This window comes from Colletes latitarsis, chromosome 7 (assembly GCF_051014445.1).
Source record: "Colletes latitarsis isolate SP2378_abdomen chromosome 7, iyColLati1, whole genome shotgun sequence".
NCBI classification, from domain to species: domain Eukaryota; kingdom Metazoa; phylum Arthropoda; class Insecta; order Hymenoptera; family Colletidae; genus Colletes; species Colletes latitarsis.
The window spans coordinates 22,844,091-22,858,737 of NC_135140.1; the positions used below are offsets into that span (position 1 = coordinate 22,844,091).

The 14,647-nt window shown below is 39.4% G+C and overlaps 4 protein-coding genes across 4 annotated transcripts; 2 read left to right on the top strand and 2 right to left on the bottom strand.

Moving 5' to 3' along the window:
* The first annotated feature begins 224 nt into the window (after positions 1-224).
* LOC143343561 (uncharacterized) lies at positions 225-6,143 on the top strand. The gene is made up of 16 exons (XM_076768546.1): positions 225-566; positions 806-934; positions 1,007-1,166; positions 1,230-1,606; positions 1,680-1,851; positions 1,937-2,127; positions 2,200-2,344; positions 2,414-2,721; positions 3,263-3,514; positions 3,895-4,020; positions 4,093-4,252; positions 4,311-4,699; positions 4,778-4,949; positions 5,019-5,209; positions 5,272-5,416; positions 5,501-6,143. Exons 1-16 carry the CDS (start codon positions 369-371, stop codon positions 5,818-5,820), a joined length of 3,435 nt encoding a protein of 1,144 aa, XP_076624661.1. The 5' UTR covers positions 225-368; the 3' UTR covers positions 5,821-6,143.
* Positions 5,990-9,429, bottom strand: LOC143343891 (retinol dehydrogenase 14). The gene is made up of 5 exons (XM_076769251.1): positions 9,306-9,429; positions 7,990-8,260; positions 7,053-7,292; positions 6,351-6,733; positions 5,990-6,235 (listed from the first exon to the last, which is right to left on the bottom strand). Exons 2-5 carry the CDS (start codon positions 8,255-8,257, stop codon positions 6,131-6,133), a joined length of 996 nt encoding a protein of 331 aa, XP_076625366.1. The 5' UTR covers positions 8,258-8,260; positions 9,306-9,429; the 3' UTR covers positions 5,990-6,130.
* A 557-nt stretch (positions 9,430-9,986) lies between these two features.
* On the bottom strand, positions 9,987-11,191 carry LOC143343562 (uncharacterized). Its single transcript, XM_076768547.1, has 4 exons — positions 11,074-11,191; positions 10,695-10,955; positions 10,423-10,593; positions 9,987-10,313 (listed from the first exon to the last, which is right to left on the bottom strand). The coding sequence occupies exons 1-4, from the start codon at positions 11,189-11,191 to the stop codon at positions 9,994-9,996; spliced, it is 870 nt and encodes a 289-aa protein (XP_076624662.1). The 3' UTR covers positions 9,987-9,993.
* Positions 11,192-12,296: 1,105 nt separating this feature from the next.
* Positions 12,297-13,617, top strand: Prosalpha2 (proteasome alpha2 subunit). Its single transcript, XM_076767930.1, has 3 exons — positions 12,297-12,416; positions 12,760-13,092; positions 13,170-13,617. Exons 1-3 carry the CDS (start codon positions 12,376-12,378, stop codon positions 13,498-13,500), a joined length of 705 nt encoding a protein of 234 aa, XP_076624045.1. The 5' UTR covers positions 12,297-12,375; the 3' UTR covers positions 13,501-13,617.
* The last annotated feature ends 1,030 nt before the right edge of the window (positions 13,618-14,647 follow it).

Consider the following 14,647-nt stretch of genomic DNA (forward strand, 5'->3'; position numbering starts at 1 on the left):
GTCGCACATAGATAAAAATACGATTGCAATAAATTATACCTAAAGTGAACCGTGCAACGATAAGAAGGAATAACTAGCTTGATAAAAGAACAATTTTTAGAAATTTTAAAGTTATAAAGAAACAACTTTGTTCGTTACTCCATAAATCAATGGGGGAATTACTAATGTTACGATCGTTTAATCAACAATTTTTTTTTCTCTTACATGCATTATAAAGCGTTTGTTTCCATTCCTGGATCTGTCCAGTATTTCTCAAGCATCGGCTGAGTGAAGAAGCCGTGTCGATCGGATCTCCATTATCCACACTTTGTTCGTTCGAAGAGAAAAAGATTTGGAAAATAAGAAAACAGGGAATTTTCTCTGATAGAATGACGGTATACTGGACGATCTTGGTCTGTATTATCGGCATCGGTAGCAGCGTCCAGTGTGTTTCTTCGAGCCCGGAAACTCGTGCACCGACCGGAAAAATCCGTGGTTCTATTCTAGATTCAAGGCTTGGACGAAAGATTTATTCCTTCCGCGGAGTGAGATATGCTGAAGCTCCTACGGGAGAACGTCGTTTTCAGGTAAATTTAAGAAAAAAAAACAAATTATCGCTTCTTTCTTATTTTTCCCCTTAGATCGTTGAAAAGTTTTTTCAATAAAATTTTTACTGTATAAATTGCTATCTCTTTTTTTATTTAAAAGTTATCAATCGTCACTCATCGATCGCGAGGATAAAAAAAGTTTCCTTGTATTTCTTTTTACGCGGATATTTGTCAGATATCAGTGAGAATACCTACTGTAATTTCCTTGTAACACGCAGGTTGCAATTCCAGCGGCCGATTGGAACGACGTTTTCGATGCATCCGAAGAAGGTCCTTCGTGTCCGAATTTAGATGGATTGCCATCCATGTCCGAAGATTGTTTGCATTTAAACGTGTACACTACAAAAGTACAGTTTCAAAAGTGTATCCTCGTTAAGATTAATCTTCATCGTGAAGTTAACTCGATTGAATAATTGCAGTTGCCCTCGAAGAGCGAGAACGTAACCAGGCCAGTCTTGGTATTCTTCCATCCCGGTGGTTTTTACGCATTTTCTGCCCAAAGTTTTTACTTCGGTCCACAATATCTGATGGATAACGACATCGTTCTGGTTACCGTGAATTATCGTCTTGGAACGTTAGGTACTTGAAAACACCGATCGAAAAAGTTTGAAAATTTACTCGATAAACGCCCATTTGTTTCAGGTTTTCTAAGTACAGGCGATTCGGCGGCACCAGGAAACCTAGGATTGAAAGACCAAGTGATTGCCCTTGGTTGGATTCGAAGGAACATTGCCGCTTTCGGCGGAAATCCAAATTCTGTGACCATCAGTGGTTACAGCGTCGGAGGGCTCAGCACGATGTTGCATATGTTGTCACCAATGTCCAAGGATCTGTTCCACAGAGCAATTGTGATGAGTGGTTCGCTTTTAACCGCGGAACTTTACCCAACTGAACAAAAACGCCTCGCGAAGAAGCAGGCAGAACTCTTGAACTGTCCAACCGATAGTTCTGCAGCCATGCTGTCTTGCTTAAAGTCAAAGCCCGTCGAAAACTTCACGGACACTATGTCCAAGCTTTTTGTTAGTTTACCATCGAAACAAGTTATTAATTTCAGTAATTGAAAAACTCCGAGTGTCATTCTTAATGTTTTAGGAATGGCACGGAGATCCAATTGTGATCTGGAAGCCAGTCGTGGAACCGGAAATTCCAGGCGTCGAACGATTTTTGACGGATCAACCCATTAATTTGATCAGACAAGGGAAGCTAAATCAGGTCCCAGCTATATTTGGAGTAACCAAAGACGAATTTGGCGGCGTAGTTGTTGGTAATTATATGAGAGAGAGAGAGAGAGAGAGAGAGAGAGAGCGATTAATTTACTCGCTGATCGCTAAACCCTTCGTGTTTCGAAGCATTTGAGAATCAAACCAGACAAGGAAACGATTATTATGGCGAGATGAGCGACAATTGGGATCGGATTGCACCAATCAGTTTTATGTACGAACGTGGAACACCACGATCAAAATATATCAGCCATCAATTACGCAAATTCTATTTCAATGATGAACCACTTGGCTCGAATAATAGGAACGGTCTCGCCCACGTACGTTTCACCAACGATAGCGCTTTTTCATTTATCGATTACGTAAGAAAATTGTCATTGGCAATTTTGTAGATTTATGCGGACAGTGTAATTATATTTCCCATGTATCGTACCGCGAAACTGATGGCTCAACACTCTAGAGAACCGGTCTATTTCTACGAATTTACGTATCAAGGTCGTTACAGCTTTGCTATGTGGAACTCCACCACACCATACGGTAACTTTATGTTTCTTATACAGTAGTATTTGAATTGTACGAATCGTTGTTACGAGTAGATTATTTTAGGTGTCGTTCACCACGACGATCTACAATATCTGTTCTTCATGAAGGAAATCTTTCCATTTTTCAATAAATCCGCGCCTGAAATCCCAATGGTGGACTTGTACACGTCTATGTGGACGAATTTCGTCGGGACTGGCAATCCAGTTCCCAAGAGTGACGCGTACAAGAAGATCAGATGGGACAGGTTTGTCCCAGAGCAAGACAATTACTTGGAAATTAACCTGAATCCGACCATGAGAACTGGTCTGTATCTGGACAGAATGCAAGAATGGGAAAGACTCTTCCCTCTACCTGCAGTACCAAAAGCTGCATAGAGTGAGAATTACAATAAATAGAATTCGTAAGCGTCTCATACACATCTTGTTGTTCTGTTAGAAAACTCATTCGATAATACTGGAGAGAAATCAGCTGTTTCAAGGGAGGGTAATTTCAGTCCGTAATCAAACAAATTTGACGTAATAAAATTGTGTGTCCAGTTGTGTATTAATAAAATGTATTAGAGCAAGATTGTTTGTTTTCATTATCGTTTGTTTACTTAATTTTTGATACGCGAGTTCTTGACATCCGCGACTCCGCTACACTTTTAATCGTCCATATCGATAAATGTACAATTAAGTGTCAGATTACTACTTAACATTCATACATGCTCGTCTCGATTTTATTTTGTCGATAAGACTTTAAATGTGCGGTGACCTCGCACAAACGTTTCTAAGTACTATTGTTTCGAGACGGATGACGGATTTCCCCACTCGTTTTCCTCATTGCTCCTCCATAAATTGTTCGGTTTTGCTCTTGAGTTTGTCAGTGCTGTTACAAGCACCGAGCGTACCGGTTAACTGGATCAAGTAAACGCGCCTTGAAGACCATCTCAGATTTCTCCCCAGAAGCGACGAAGAACTCTGGAAAATGAAGATCATTTTGGTAGTATTAGCCTGTGTCGCCGGCACCATTGCCACCGAAAATTCCGTTGAGAAGCAGCTACTGGTGACTGCACCAACCGGTAAAATTCGCGGTTCGGTCATGACTTCGAGACTCGGAAGGACCATTTACTCGTTTCGTGGCGTGAGATACGCCGAGGCTCCCACGGGACATCGACGTTTCCAGGTAAGAATTTTCACAGTGATATTTTGAGTAAATGTTGATTTGATAATTTAATGTTTAGAGGAATTGCCAAGTTGTGGGTGGAAACAATAATGCGTAATTCGCTATTATTCGAGATGTTAAAGCCTTAACAAGGCTTTCCGTTTCAATGATAAGTGAGTTAGTCATGCTGCCGGCGGATCGCGATACTATGTACCTATGAATAATAATGATCAAAGACTCGGCGTACAGATTATCTTTTTCTCGGATCGCAAAATCCGTAATTAACTGTTGATTGTTAATTGTTGTTCACAGACTCGTAAATAAATTTTGCGTTGCACGATACACATATCTATAAGACTGTTCCCATCGCGTCTGTTACTTATTCTCGTTATTTGTCACAGCCACCAGTACCGGCAGCAGATTGGCAGAGCGTTTTCGATGCCAGCGAGGAGGGGCCCAGTTGTCCTCAGCCGAAAGGTCAATTGCAATCCGAAGATTGTCTACGTTTAAACGTGTACACTACGAAAGTGAGTACCTATATGCGTGTTAAAAAGAAGTTGGAGAATTTGATAATCGAGTAACGTAATTTTGAATTACAGTTACCTTGCAAAAACGAAAATGTATCGAGACCAGTGATGGTGTTCATACATCCAGGCGGCTTTTATGGCTATTCGGGGCAGAGTGTGCTGTTCGGACCGCAGTATCTTCTGGACAAAAATATCGTTTTGGTCACTATCAATTACCGTCTCGGAGCGTTAGGTAACGAAACGAGCGGATTTTTCAAATTCGAAAGATAAATCAGACAGATTGTTTGCAGGTTTCTTGAGCACCGGTGATAATTTGGCGCCAGGAAACATGGGTCTGAAAGATCAGGTGGTGGCCCTTCGTTGGGTTAAAAGAAACATCGCCGCGTTCGGTGGCGATCCGAATGCTATTACTCTGTGCGGCGACAGCGCCGGTAGTCTTAGTATTATGCTGCATATGGTGTCCCCTATGTCCATAAATCTGTTTCATAGAGCTATCTCGATGAGCGCCTCGGCCATGGCCCCGGATGTCTATTCCGGAATTGCAACCAACGGGCAGAAACAGCTCTCTATGAAACTGGCCAGTATGTTAGATTGCCCCACCGACTCAACCGGCTCGATGTTGCTCTGTTTGTGCACGAAACCCGTTGAGAACTTTACCGATACCTTGGAGTCGTTGTTTGTCAGTTTGAAAATCAATTCGTAAATGTATGTAGATTGCAAGGGCTTTCGAAAGTTAAATATGTTTTTATCGTCGCAGGATTGGCACGGAAATCCAATTTTACTCTGGAAACCCACGGTCGAGCCCCAAGTCCGCGGCGTCGAGAGATTTTTGACCGATCAACCGTACGACTTGATTAAACAAGGAAAATTCCAACAGGTTCCTTACATTCTCGGTGTTACGGAGAACGAATTTGGCGGAGTAGCTTCTCGTAAGTGCATGACCGACGACATTAATCTTCCTATATGTAAATCACGTATTTGTATTCCTTTGCGTGCAGTTTATGAAAAAGACGCGTTAAATAACGGTACACTGTACGAGGAACTTGACGAGAACTGGAACCGCATTTCCCCGATTATATTCTATTACGAACGCGACACACCACGATCGAACTACATTAGCAACGAATTACGGCGATTCTACTTCGATGATCAGCCAATCGGTTCGGAGACTATTCAAGGACTTTCTGACGTACGTAAAAACTATCTTTTAAAATTGCTCATTACACTGAAATAATCGTAAGCGTTTTGCAGGTGTATGCCGACGGAGTAATTATATTTAGCGTGTACCGGTCGGCAAAGATATTTGCTTCGAAATCCAACCAGCCAGTATACTTTTACAAATTTAATTACAAGTCGCGATACAGTTTTCGGATGTGGAACGACACCACGCCGTTCGGTAATATGTACTATTTCATATTTTATTTAAAATCGTGCGTTTCACGATTCGGTTTTCACGAAAACTTGTTTCACACTGTTACAGATGTAGACCATCAGGATGACCTGCAGTACCTCTTCTACATGAAACAACTCTTCCCGTACTTTGAACCTGACGCGCCTGAAATCCCAATGGTGGAAGTTTCCACATCAATGTGGGCAAATTTTGTAGAAACTGGTGAACCAATTCCAAGGAACGACGATAGATTCAAGGGCGTAACTTGGAGTACATTCGTACCCGCGAAAAATAATTTCTTGGAGATCAGTCCTCGTCCAACCATGAAAAATGTCTTTTTCCCCGATAGAATGCGATTATGGGAAAGACTGTTCCCTTTACCGTCGGACACGAAAAACGTAAAACACTGAACGCAAAATATGTTTTACAACGCACAACGATTTTTATGGTTATCGGTTTCTAATGCAGTACGAACTTTCTCATCAATGTATATGTATACATACCAGAGGATAAAGATAGGATAGGTGATCGGTAGAAATCGTGCATGACGGCGATTATTAATGAAATAGCGAACAGAAGAATGTTAAAAAAAGAACATTTATTATAATAATTTGATTTAACGAAAATAGTTAAAATCAAGATATACATTTATAGAGGGTGATAGCCTCGCAATTGTTAAATATTTTAAATACGCGAGTAAAAAAAAGATATAATAAAATTCTAAATTTTTGGATCCGTTGGTTGCAGTTTCACCATTGTTTCGCTAAGCTCCCAGAACTTTTTGCCTTTCGACGGGTCCTTTACGCCGCGAAAAAGTTCCTGTTCCTGAAAAAATTAAGCGATTCTGTCACGGTGTTGGAATATCTCCGAAATTAACAGAATAAGAAATAAGCTAGATCTAAATCGCAAGAACATTAAACGAGGGAAAGAATCATCTTACGTGACAATCTGAGAAGTATTTGCCAGAAATTCCGTCTACCTCGTCGGAAACGGCAAGGTGTATGGTTGTTTGGGCGCCTTGCTCAGGCGTTTTACAGAAAGTGTTCAGTATGAAATTCAACAGCCACGAGACTGGCGGAGGAACGTTTTTCCAGATTCCGGTGTTCATTAGTCCAGGATGCAAACAATTGGCAGTCACGCCGGAACCTTCGAGACGTCGCGCTAGCTCCAACGCGAATACGATATTCGCGTATTTAGAAACGTAATACAAATACCCAGGAATGGTTGTCGTTGGATTTACGTCGTTCAAGTTTAATCTCGCTAGAACATACAATCCTGAAGCGACGACAACTATGCGACTTGGCTTTGACCGCTTCAACAGATCTGTGAGCAAGAGGGAATAACACGATCTGTGCTTTTAAATCATTTCACCACATTACTTATTTCGCCGTCTATAAACTTGGTGAAAAGTTGACGAATATGCAAATCTATGCACGAAAGAATGGGATTTCGGATAATGAGATAAGGATACATGATTGCACGTCGAGCACGCTTCGTTGCGTCCCAATTACAATTATTAGCAATGCCATTGAACAAACAACGACCCGATGTTTAGCGAGTTTACATATAAAAGTAACAACAAGTTCCAGGAACTGGTACGATTAATCATTAAAACATCCATTACATGGATGAATTATCTTACCGATTAACAGGTGCGTAAGCAAAAATGGACCATAGTGATTCGTTGCCATAGTCATTTCCAAACCGTCCTCTGTAACTTTCTTCCTGAATACCTCTGCAGTGCCAGCATTGTGAATTAACACGTCCAACCTGTTCTCCTCGCGATTTGTTTGTTGCGCAAATTCTCTCACCGAGGAAAGCGACGACAAATCGAGTTTTCGAACGACTATGTTGTTATTGCCAGATTCTTTTATTAGTTCTTCTGTGAAGAAATACGTTTTATCGTTTAAACGATTTACAGCCCAAGTAAATATTAAGTAACGAGATTATTTTACAAAGTCCCGGTAAAATGTAACGTAAAATGTAACGTAAAATGTAACGTCGCGCGATGCAAATAACAATTTCTTTTGCAAAGATTATTTGATTCTATTCCTCCAAGCATTAGCATGCAATTAGTCGAAGACCGACGCGTGATGCAATATGACTGCCATTATAAATATCAATGGAAGTGACTTGAGAATATTCAAATCGATCTACAGAATTTACTAAAATTGATGTATCAAACATTTAAATCTCCTGTTTAGTAGCAATTGAATTTTTCCTTGATACTCGGGCACTATTAATTTCTATTTTTCATATTTGATAATGGTTTTCGCTTACGCTTTATGTATTATACTACGCGCAACCAAAGTCTGGCTCATCAATTTTAACGAACCCTGTATAATGTGCAGTCGCGAGCGTTTTGCTCGCTAATGACATACATTTGCAAATATTATGGTACATGTCTGTTAGTAATTAACAACTTTCTTTAACGGGTGATTATAATTTATGTAACTTGGAAATCGTTCAACTATGCTCACGATAGTTTACGAATAGCGATCCGTCGCTTACGTAAAATTAATTAACCACGCAAGATTAAATAAAATTACACCGACCGGTTTCGAATTTAGTCGACGAACCTTTGAATTTGTTCGCGGTCTCCATATTTCGGCAGGCCATGATCAGTCTAGCGCCTCTCTTCGCTATGTCTCTCGCGGTCTCCTTCCCGATACCAGAAGTGCAACCAGTGATTATCACAGTCTTGCCGTCCATTTTCTTTTTGCTGTTGCAAATTCCCAAAGTGTACTGTGCGTAAAAGTACACCGCCAGGAGGAGCACAAGTACAACGAATAACGAGGCTACGGCCAAGTAACACAGCGTCGTGCAAGACACTATCTTCGGTAGCATGATCTAAACGAACGGTGTTCGATAATACATGATATGTACTTTGTGCACTCGTCGTGGCGAAAGTTTCTTTGGAAAGCGGCGGCATCGAAATATGCATGGAAATCGATTAGCGTGTGAAAGCAAGACGCTGCAAACAGATGCAATGACCGCGACCGGGTCCACGAGTTATTTCAAACTGTTCTCTGATATTTATGCGTGTTATTACGAGTTGTGTAACAAACGTGTATTCAAACACGAAAATTATGTAGCTACAGCTAATCCTTTCGACAATGCTCAAGCACTTCTCTTGGCATTGAAATCTCCCGTGCGAAGGAACGCTAGTCGAAGGTCGATGACCGTGAACACGGATCGTTAGACATATCGGACACGCTGACGTTCTACTCGACGGAATACCTCGTCGTACGGGACAATTTTTAGCCACTCGCGACGCCTTTAAAAAATACGGTATTTTATTCGAATAATATCTTCCATTATACGCGGTAATTTCTTATTCTATTACGAGGAACGCATCTTCGTCGTTACAGCTTATGCCGAGGCAAAGGAAAACCGGTTTCTTCTACAGTCTGTACCGATTAAAATTCCCCGTAAAGAATGGACCCGGATGATTACTTTGATCGTAACTTTGTTTACTTGTACCACCGCCGGTAAATGTCAGAATGCTCTAGTGTATACATATGTATATGTATAATAGTTTGCGCTTGTTCTTTAATCTGTTATTGCGTTATTATATATGCACTTTATTTACTTTTTATATGTATGTATAATAGGTTCTGTAACTTTTCCACCTTGAGAATAATATTTACCAATTATCTTTCCAATATATCAGTTCTAGCTAGATTTATAGAAACTTTTTACTGCGAAATTTCGAAATTAACAACCGATAGTTTACAGCCGCGCGTAGAAAACCTTTTTACAAGTAATTCGAAGAATAGCGGTCGAACGAGAACGCGAGGTAGTCGAATTTCGTAAGAGCAGCGTAAAAAGTATCAAGCATCGAGCACGAGAGAAAAAGTTTCCTTAACTTAACTTGACGCTCAATTATACTCACATTAATTACTACCAAATTGTCATTAAAACTGGTTGAAAGGTGCTATGTAACTGCGTCTATATCTTCCCTGCTAGAGCGTTCTCTCTATACTGACATTGCGACCGTGCCGTGGCAGTCTACCAGTCTACCAGTCTACCAGTCTACCAGACGGTGCCCGGAGAAAACTGTCCCTCCACTTGCGCACACTAATGCACAACCAAGTGTACGCGAGTTTACGCGCGTCGTACAGCTTCGGGAATTCGAGAAAGAAGGCGAACATGTCCAGAGTGACTTTTACAAACTTTAATGTCAAGTTCCCTGTAGCCGTGTTCTAAAAAAAAAAAGCAACATCCACTCGAGTCTCGTATCAACTCCGTCATCACTGGAAATCGAAAAGCTAAAGAAAGGCTTATGTCCCGTAGTAATTACAAAGATCTGAATTTCAAATAGCACAATAATAGCCGCCCTAAAAACTAATTAAAGTTCAACTAGCTCGATACTATCGAGCTCCCGTTTCACATTAATGCGCTATTAATCGTCTAACTCTGTTTCGGAGAAATAGACTTTCTTATTTTCTCGGTGCTATTCGTTTCGAAACCATCGTCGTCGATTTTCACCTTGTAAAGGTCCGAAATTGTTGGTAATTTTACCGAATAACCAAAACGTTGCGATATTTATTTAAAACGCTATACATATATTATTCCTCCACTTAAAATTTATCCCGAACATGTAGCAATTGAAATCGAGATTTGATCTGTGTATCGTTGTTCGTTTCAACTTTTGCGAGCTGCTCGGACTCCACGGCGTTCTGTAAGATTTGCGACGCTAAATTCGATATTCGCAGGTCCTTCACTTTCATCGCGCTCTCCAGATATTCGACCTTGCGATTCAAGGTACAGATAATGTCGTCCTTTTCGCAAAGTTCTTGCTTCAATTGCGTACAGACGTAATAAGGAATGGAACCGTCTTCAACGTTTCTGTTCTCCCATGTGTTCTGCGTCCTGGACATCGCGCCGGTACTTTCTTTCCCTATACATATGCGAATACATACATATTGTATACGTATGTACATATACGAAACGTACGAGATAGATTTTTTAAACTTTTACGTTATGAGAATTACCCCTTAATAACTTACGGAACTTTATGCTTGGGAAATAATTCCAAACGCAGAGCAAACTTAGCAGCCATTGCACGATAAAGAACAGTCTCTCATAGATCGATCTACGGGAGCATTCTGTCGCTGCGGTTAATCGGTCAGAATCGAAACACAAATTTTCTTCTATCGTGGCATACTTCTTGTTCTTGCCTATGCAAAGTACCATATGCTTTGGAAATATACATATGTATACAATTAAGGATTTCTACCGGCGTATCGGTATTTCCTGAACCGCTTAGCGTTTGCGCTACCTTTCTCGACCGGATCTTTCTCTTTATCGTTGCACAAAATTTTGTCCCTTAGCTCTAGTAATAAATGTTCAGCGACCCCGGGATGAGAATTCGCCAGCTGATTGATCGTATCTTTAGACAATTTCATATCGATTTTGCTGAGCACCTTCCGATTTAAGATGCCCCAATTTTCTTTCTTCGTCGTCAAGCTGTTGGCTGGCACGTAATTGTGGAGATCAACGTAACGGGGGTAATATACCTTGAGGATCTCCGCCATCAAAACTAAGGAGCATATAGGTACATGTACATATTTCATAATTGTTTGAAAAAAGGAGGACGCGAGGAAATACCGGAAAATTAGGTAAAAACAATAGAAAATGAAAAATCATAGTATCGGTACCAGCGTCCGAAAAGTCTCTTGGTAAATTTTTTTTCTGTTTCAAGGACGGAATCATGGAAATCCACGTGTACAGCTCTTCCGTTCGATCATCCGGACTCTTTTCGTTCTCGTCGGCCATCTCGGGTTTCCTTGATCGATACTTATTGTAATTAGATGCAATTTATTACACGCAACGAAGAAAGTACATGACCGTATTGGACATATTTTCCCGCGATCTAGTGCTGGATTTTGCACGAATTCACCAAGAATTTCTTCGTGCAACAAGACCCGATTTCAAAGGGTTCTCGTCCGAAATAGTCGATTGACAGAATTGATATTCTTTTATTTCAAGTTGGACTGTTCACCGATATCGAATCGATTTTTAATTCTATTCAAATGTCTATCTATGCCCTATACTTATTTAAATATCTATATTTATTTAGGTTATGAAATGATAGATGGTGTTATTTGAACTTTACATAGCTTTGGATAACGTTTAAAAAGACATTATTCTCAAAATACTTGACAATCTCAATATTAATTTCTTTTTTCTTTGCTAATAGACAAACTTTACTCTAAAATTCATACTCAAAAAGTGATAACACAAAGATCCAAAACAATCAACATCTCACATATTATACTTGTGTACAATACTATGTATAAACTATTAATGTGCTCAAAAATTAAATGTGGAACCATATACTGTTACTCCTATAATAATAAAACAAGGAAACATCTTTACCAACTATGGACAAATACTATGAGGACACCTATGAGTACAATAATAACTAGTATTCTAGTAAGTATAATATTATGGATGTATACATATACATATTGATCAACAAGGTCTCATACTGTCTTACATATCCTGACACATTTCTACAGAATCTACAGAATATATTTGGATCCACATAATTCAGAGTATTTAGACTGTTTAATTGTTTCATTTGTAGCAATTAAAATAGTATTTGTTAACCATTATGTTTCGAGAATGCGGTTCTCTTCCAGTACGTAATCTAAATATGGCAAGTGTTATGAAATAGGAGTTATTAGGAACTTGATAATGTTATAACTTAAAATTAGCTATCGACCTGATGAACAAATTTTTATAAAATCTGTGTCCATTATTTGGAGAATGAATTTTAATACGCGTAAACGATATTTTAGATATTATATTTATGTGAGATACATCTGTTGAAAATACTATATCAAAAAGTCCCTAGATTCGTAGAGGTCTCTGCCGTTTTCGTTTCTTCGCGTTGTTGAACGTTGTACCTAAAGTTCACAATATTTAGTAACCTGTATTGTTGCAAAGTAATTGTCATGGCTTCGGAACGGTACAGTTTCTCGTTAACGACTTTCAGGTAAATACTGTCACTTATTCGCAACGATTTACAAATTTTTAAGATTAATCTTGATACGTTAACGTCCTTTTTATACAACTTGGACGATTAAAGCTTCTTGGTAGCAATATAACCTTACAAGTAATCACTCGCATTAGTTTACAAAAGTAATCGATGAATGTACATTGACGAAAGATTGAAATTCTCTCGTACGGTATTATCTGCGAAAAATTTACGGAAACGATGAACTTTATGTGATTATTTTTCTGGAAAATATTGATATCAATGGGGTTCATAATGACTCGACAGTTATCCATACAGCTTAACTGCCAAAGTATAGAAATCAATTTACTTTGTTACGCAGTCCATCTGGAAAGTTAGTGCAAATAGAATATGCTCTGGCTGCTGTAGCTGCTGGAGCAGCTAGTGTCGGTATCAAGGCCTCCAATGGAATTGTCCTTGCCACAGAAAATAAGCACAAATCCATATTGTACGATGAACATAGTGTAAACAAAGTGGAAATGATTACAAAGCATATTGGCATGACCTATAGTGGGATGGGACCAGATTATAGGCTGCTAGTAAAACAAGCTCGTAAAATGGCACAGCAATACCTGCTCGTGTATCAGGAACCGATACCAACTGCTCAGTTGGTGCAACGAGTAGCCATGCTTATGCAGGAATATACACAATCTGGGTAAATATTTCGGAAATTATTTTTTATTTGTCCATTGTATATATCGTAGCTAACATGCTATAAATTAAAAATTACAGTGGAGTCAGGCCTTTTGGAGTGTCTCTACTAATTTGCGGATGGGATAACGACAAGCCCTATCTGTTTCAATGCGATCCTTCTGGAGCGTATTTCGCGTGGAAGGCAACTGCTATGGGTAAGAATTTTATAAACGGTAAAACGTTTCTAGAGAAAAGGTACAGTGAGGATTTGGAGCTGGACGATGCTGTTCACACTGCCATTTTAACGCTAAAGGAAGGTTTCGAGGGTCAGATGACCGCGGATAATATAGAAGTTGGTATTTGCGACGCGAATGGTTTCAGAAGATTGGATCCCTCCAGTGTTAAGGACTATCTTGCCAATATTCCTTAATTTTATACTACTTTTATATCGCATTATTGCAGCAATCGTTGCGCACTTGAAAACTATAAAACTAGATTCTTATAATAAAACTTTTCGTTGGAAATAAAATTGCCACTTGTTTATTTACTGTTGTTTACTTAGTTAGTGTTCATTTTTACCGGTAACGACGATTAGTCTTATTCCCTCGTTGAGTCGATGATTTTCATTGGATGTTGCGTCTATGTTATACTTTTTCTATGATTTAACCTAGACGCAAGCAACCTATGTTGGGCAAACGTACCGAGAAAAACGAGTGTCATCAATCAACATTTACTTTTATGACGGAGATATTCATTCATTCATTCATTCACGGAGATAAAATAATAGGATGCATAAATGTCGGACACGAGTATCTATGTATATTACAAAAGCATTTCATGCAATCGCCAATAGAGGGTTCGTCTATCGTCTTTTAACAAGTTTTTAACCTAACTAGTATAAACATTATTTATTCTGTCACGGAATGTGCTTGCTTTGAGAGAAGATCTGTTAGGGTGTTTAGGACGAAATACTCTCTTCCTATCCTTTCTACTTATGAATTGTTCCATTTTCCTTGTTTACCGTTCCACAATCGCCAAATTATGAACTAAAAACAAATTCGAATGTTATGTATTTTTGAAAATTAGTATCGAGTGAGTTTATTTTTCAGTGAATTTCAAGTTGTAATTGCGTATAATAAAATGATAGCTCGATAAATTTTTTAACGACTGTGTACGTCGTTGATAGATCGTTAGAAGATGATTCTATTTCTTGTTCAGAAAATAAAGCACGAGTTTGATTTCACTTTGCGTCGAGTTAGTATTATAAGCATAACAGCGAACAAATGAAACACAATAGAAGAGGTGATCAAAGGTAGTGGTAAAGTGTAGGAGTAACCGACATAGTATATTCGTTTGCAGTGGCGGCAGCTCTCTGCGGATATGTGGATTTCCTATGGTCCGGTATACAGTCGATGTATATTGTAAGTGGCTGCGGTATTCGGCTAGTCGGATCGATGAGACGCCGTCGTCGTGGCGCCTCGTAAACGCCCAGCCTCTGCCCCCTTCGATAAAATTGTATTTTCGGGTTCGGTCGATTTTTTCCGATACTTGTGTGCATTACTAATCGAAAATAACCA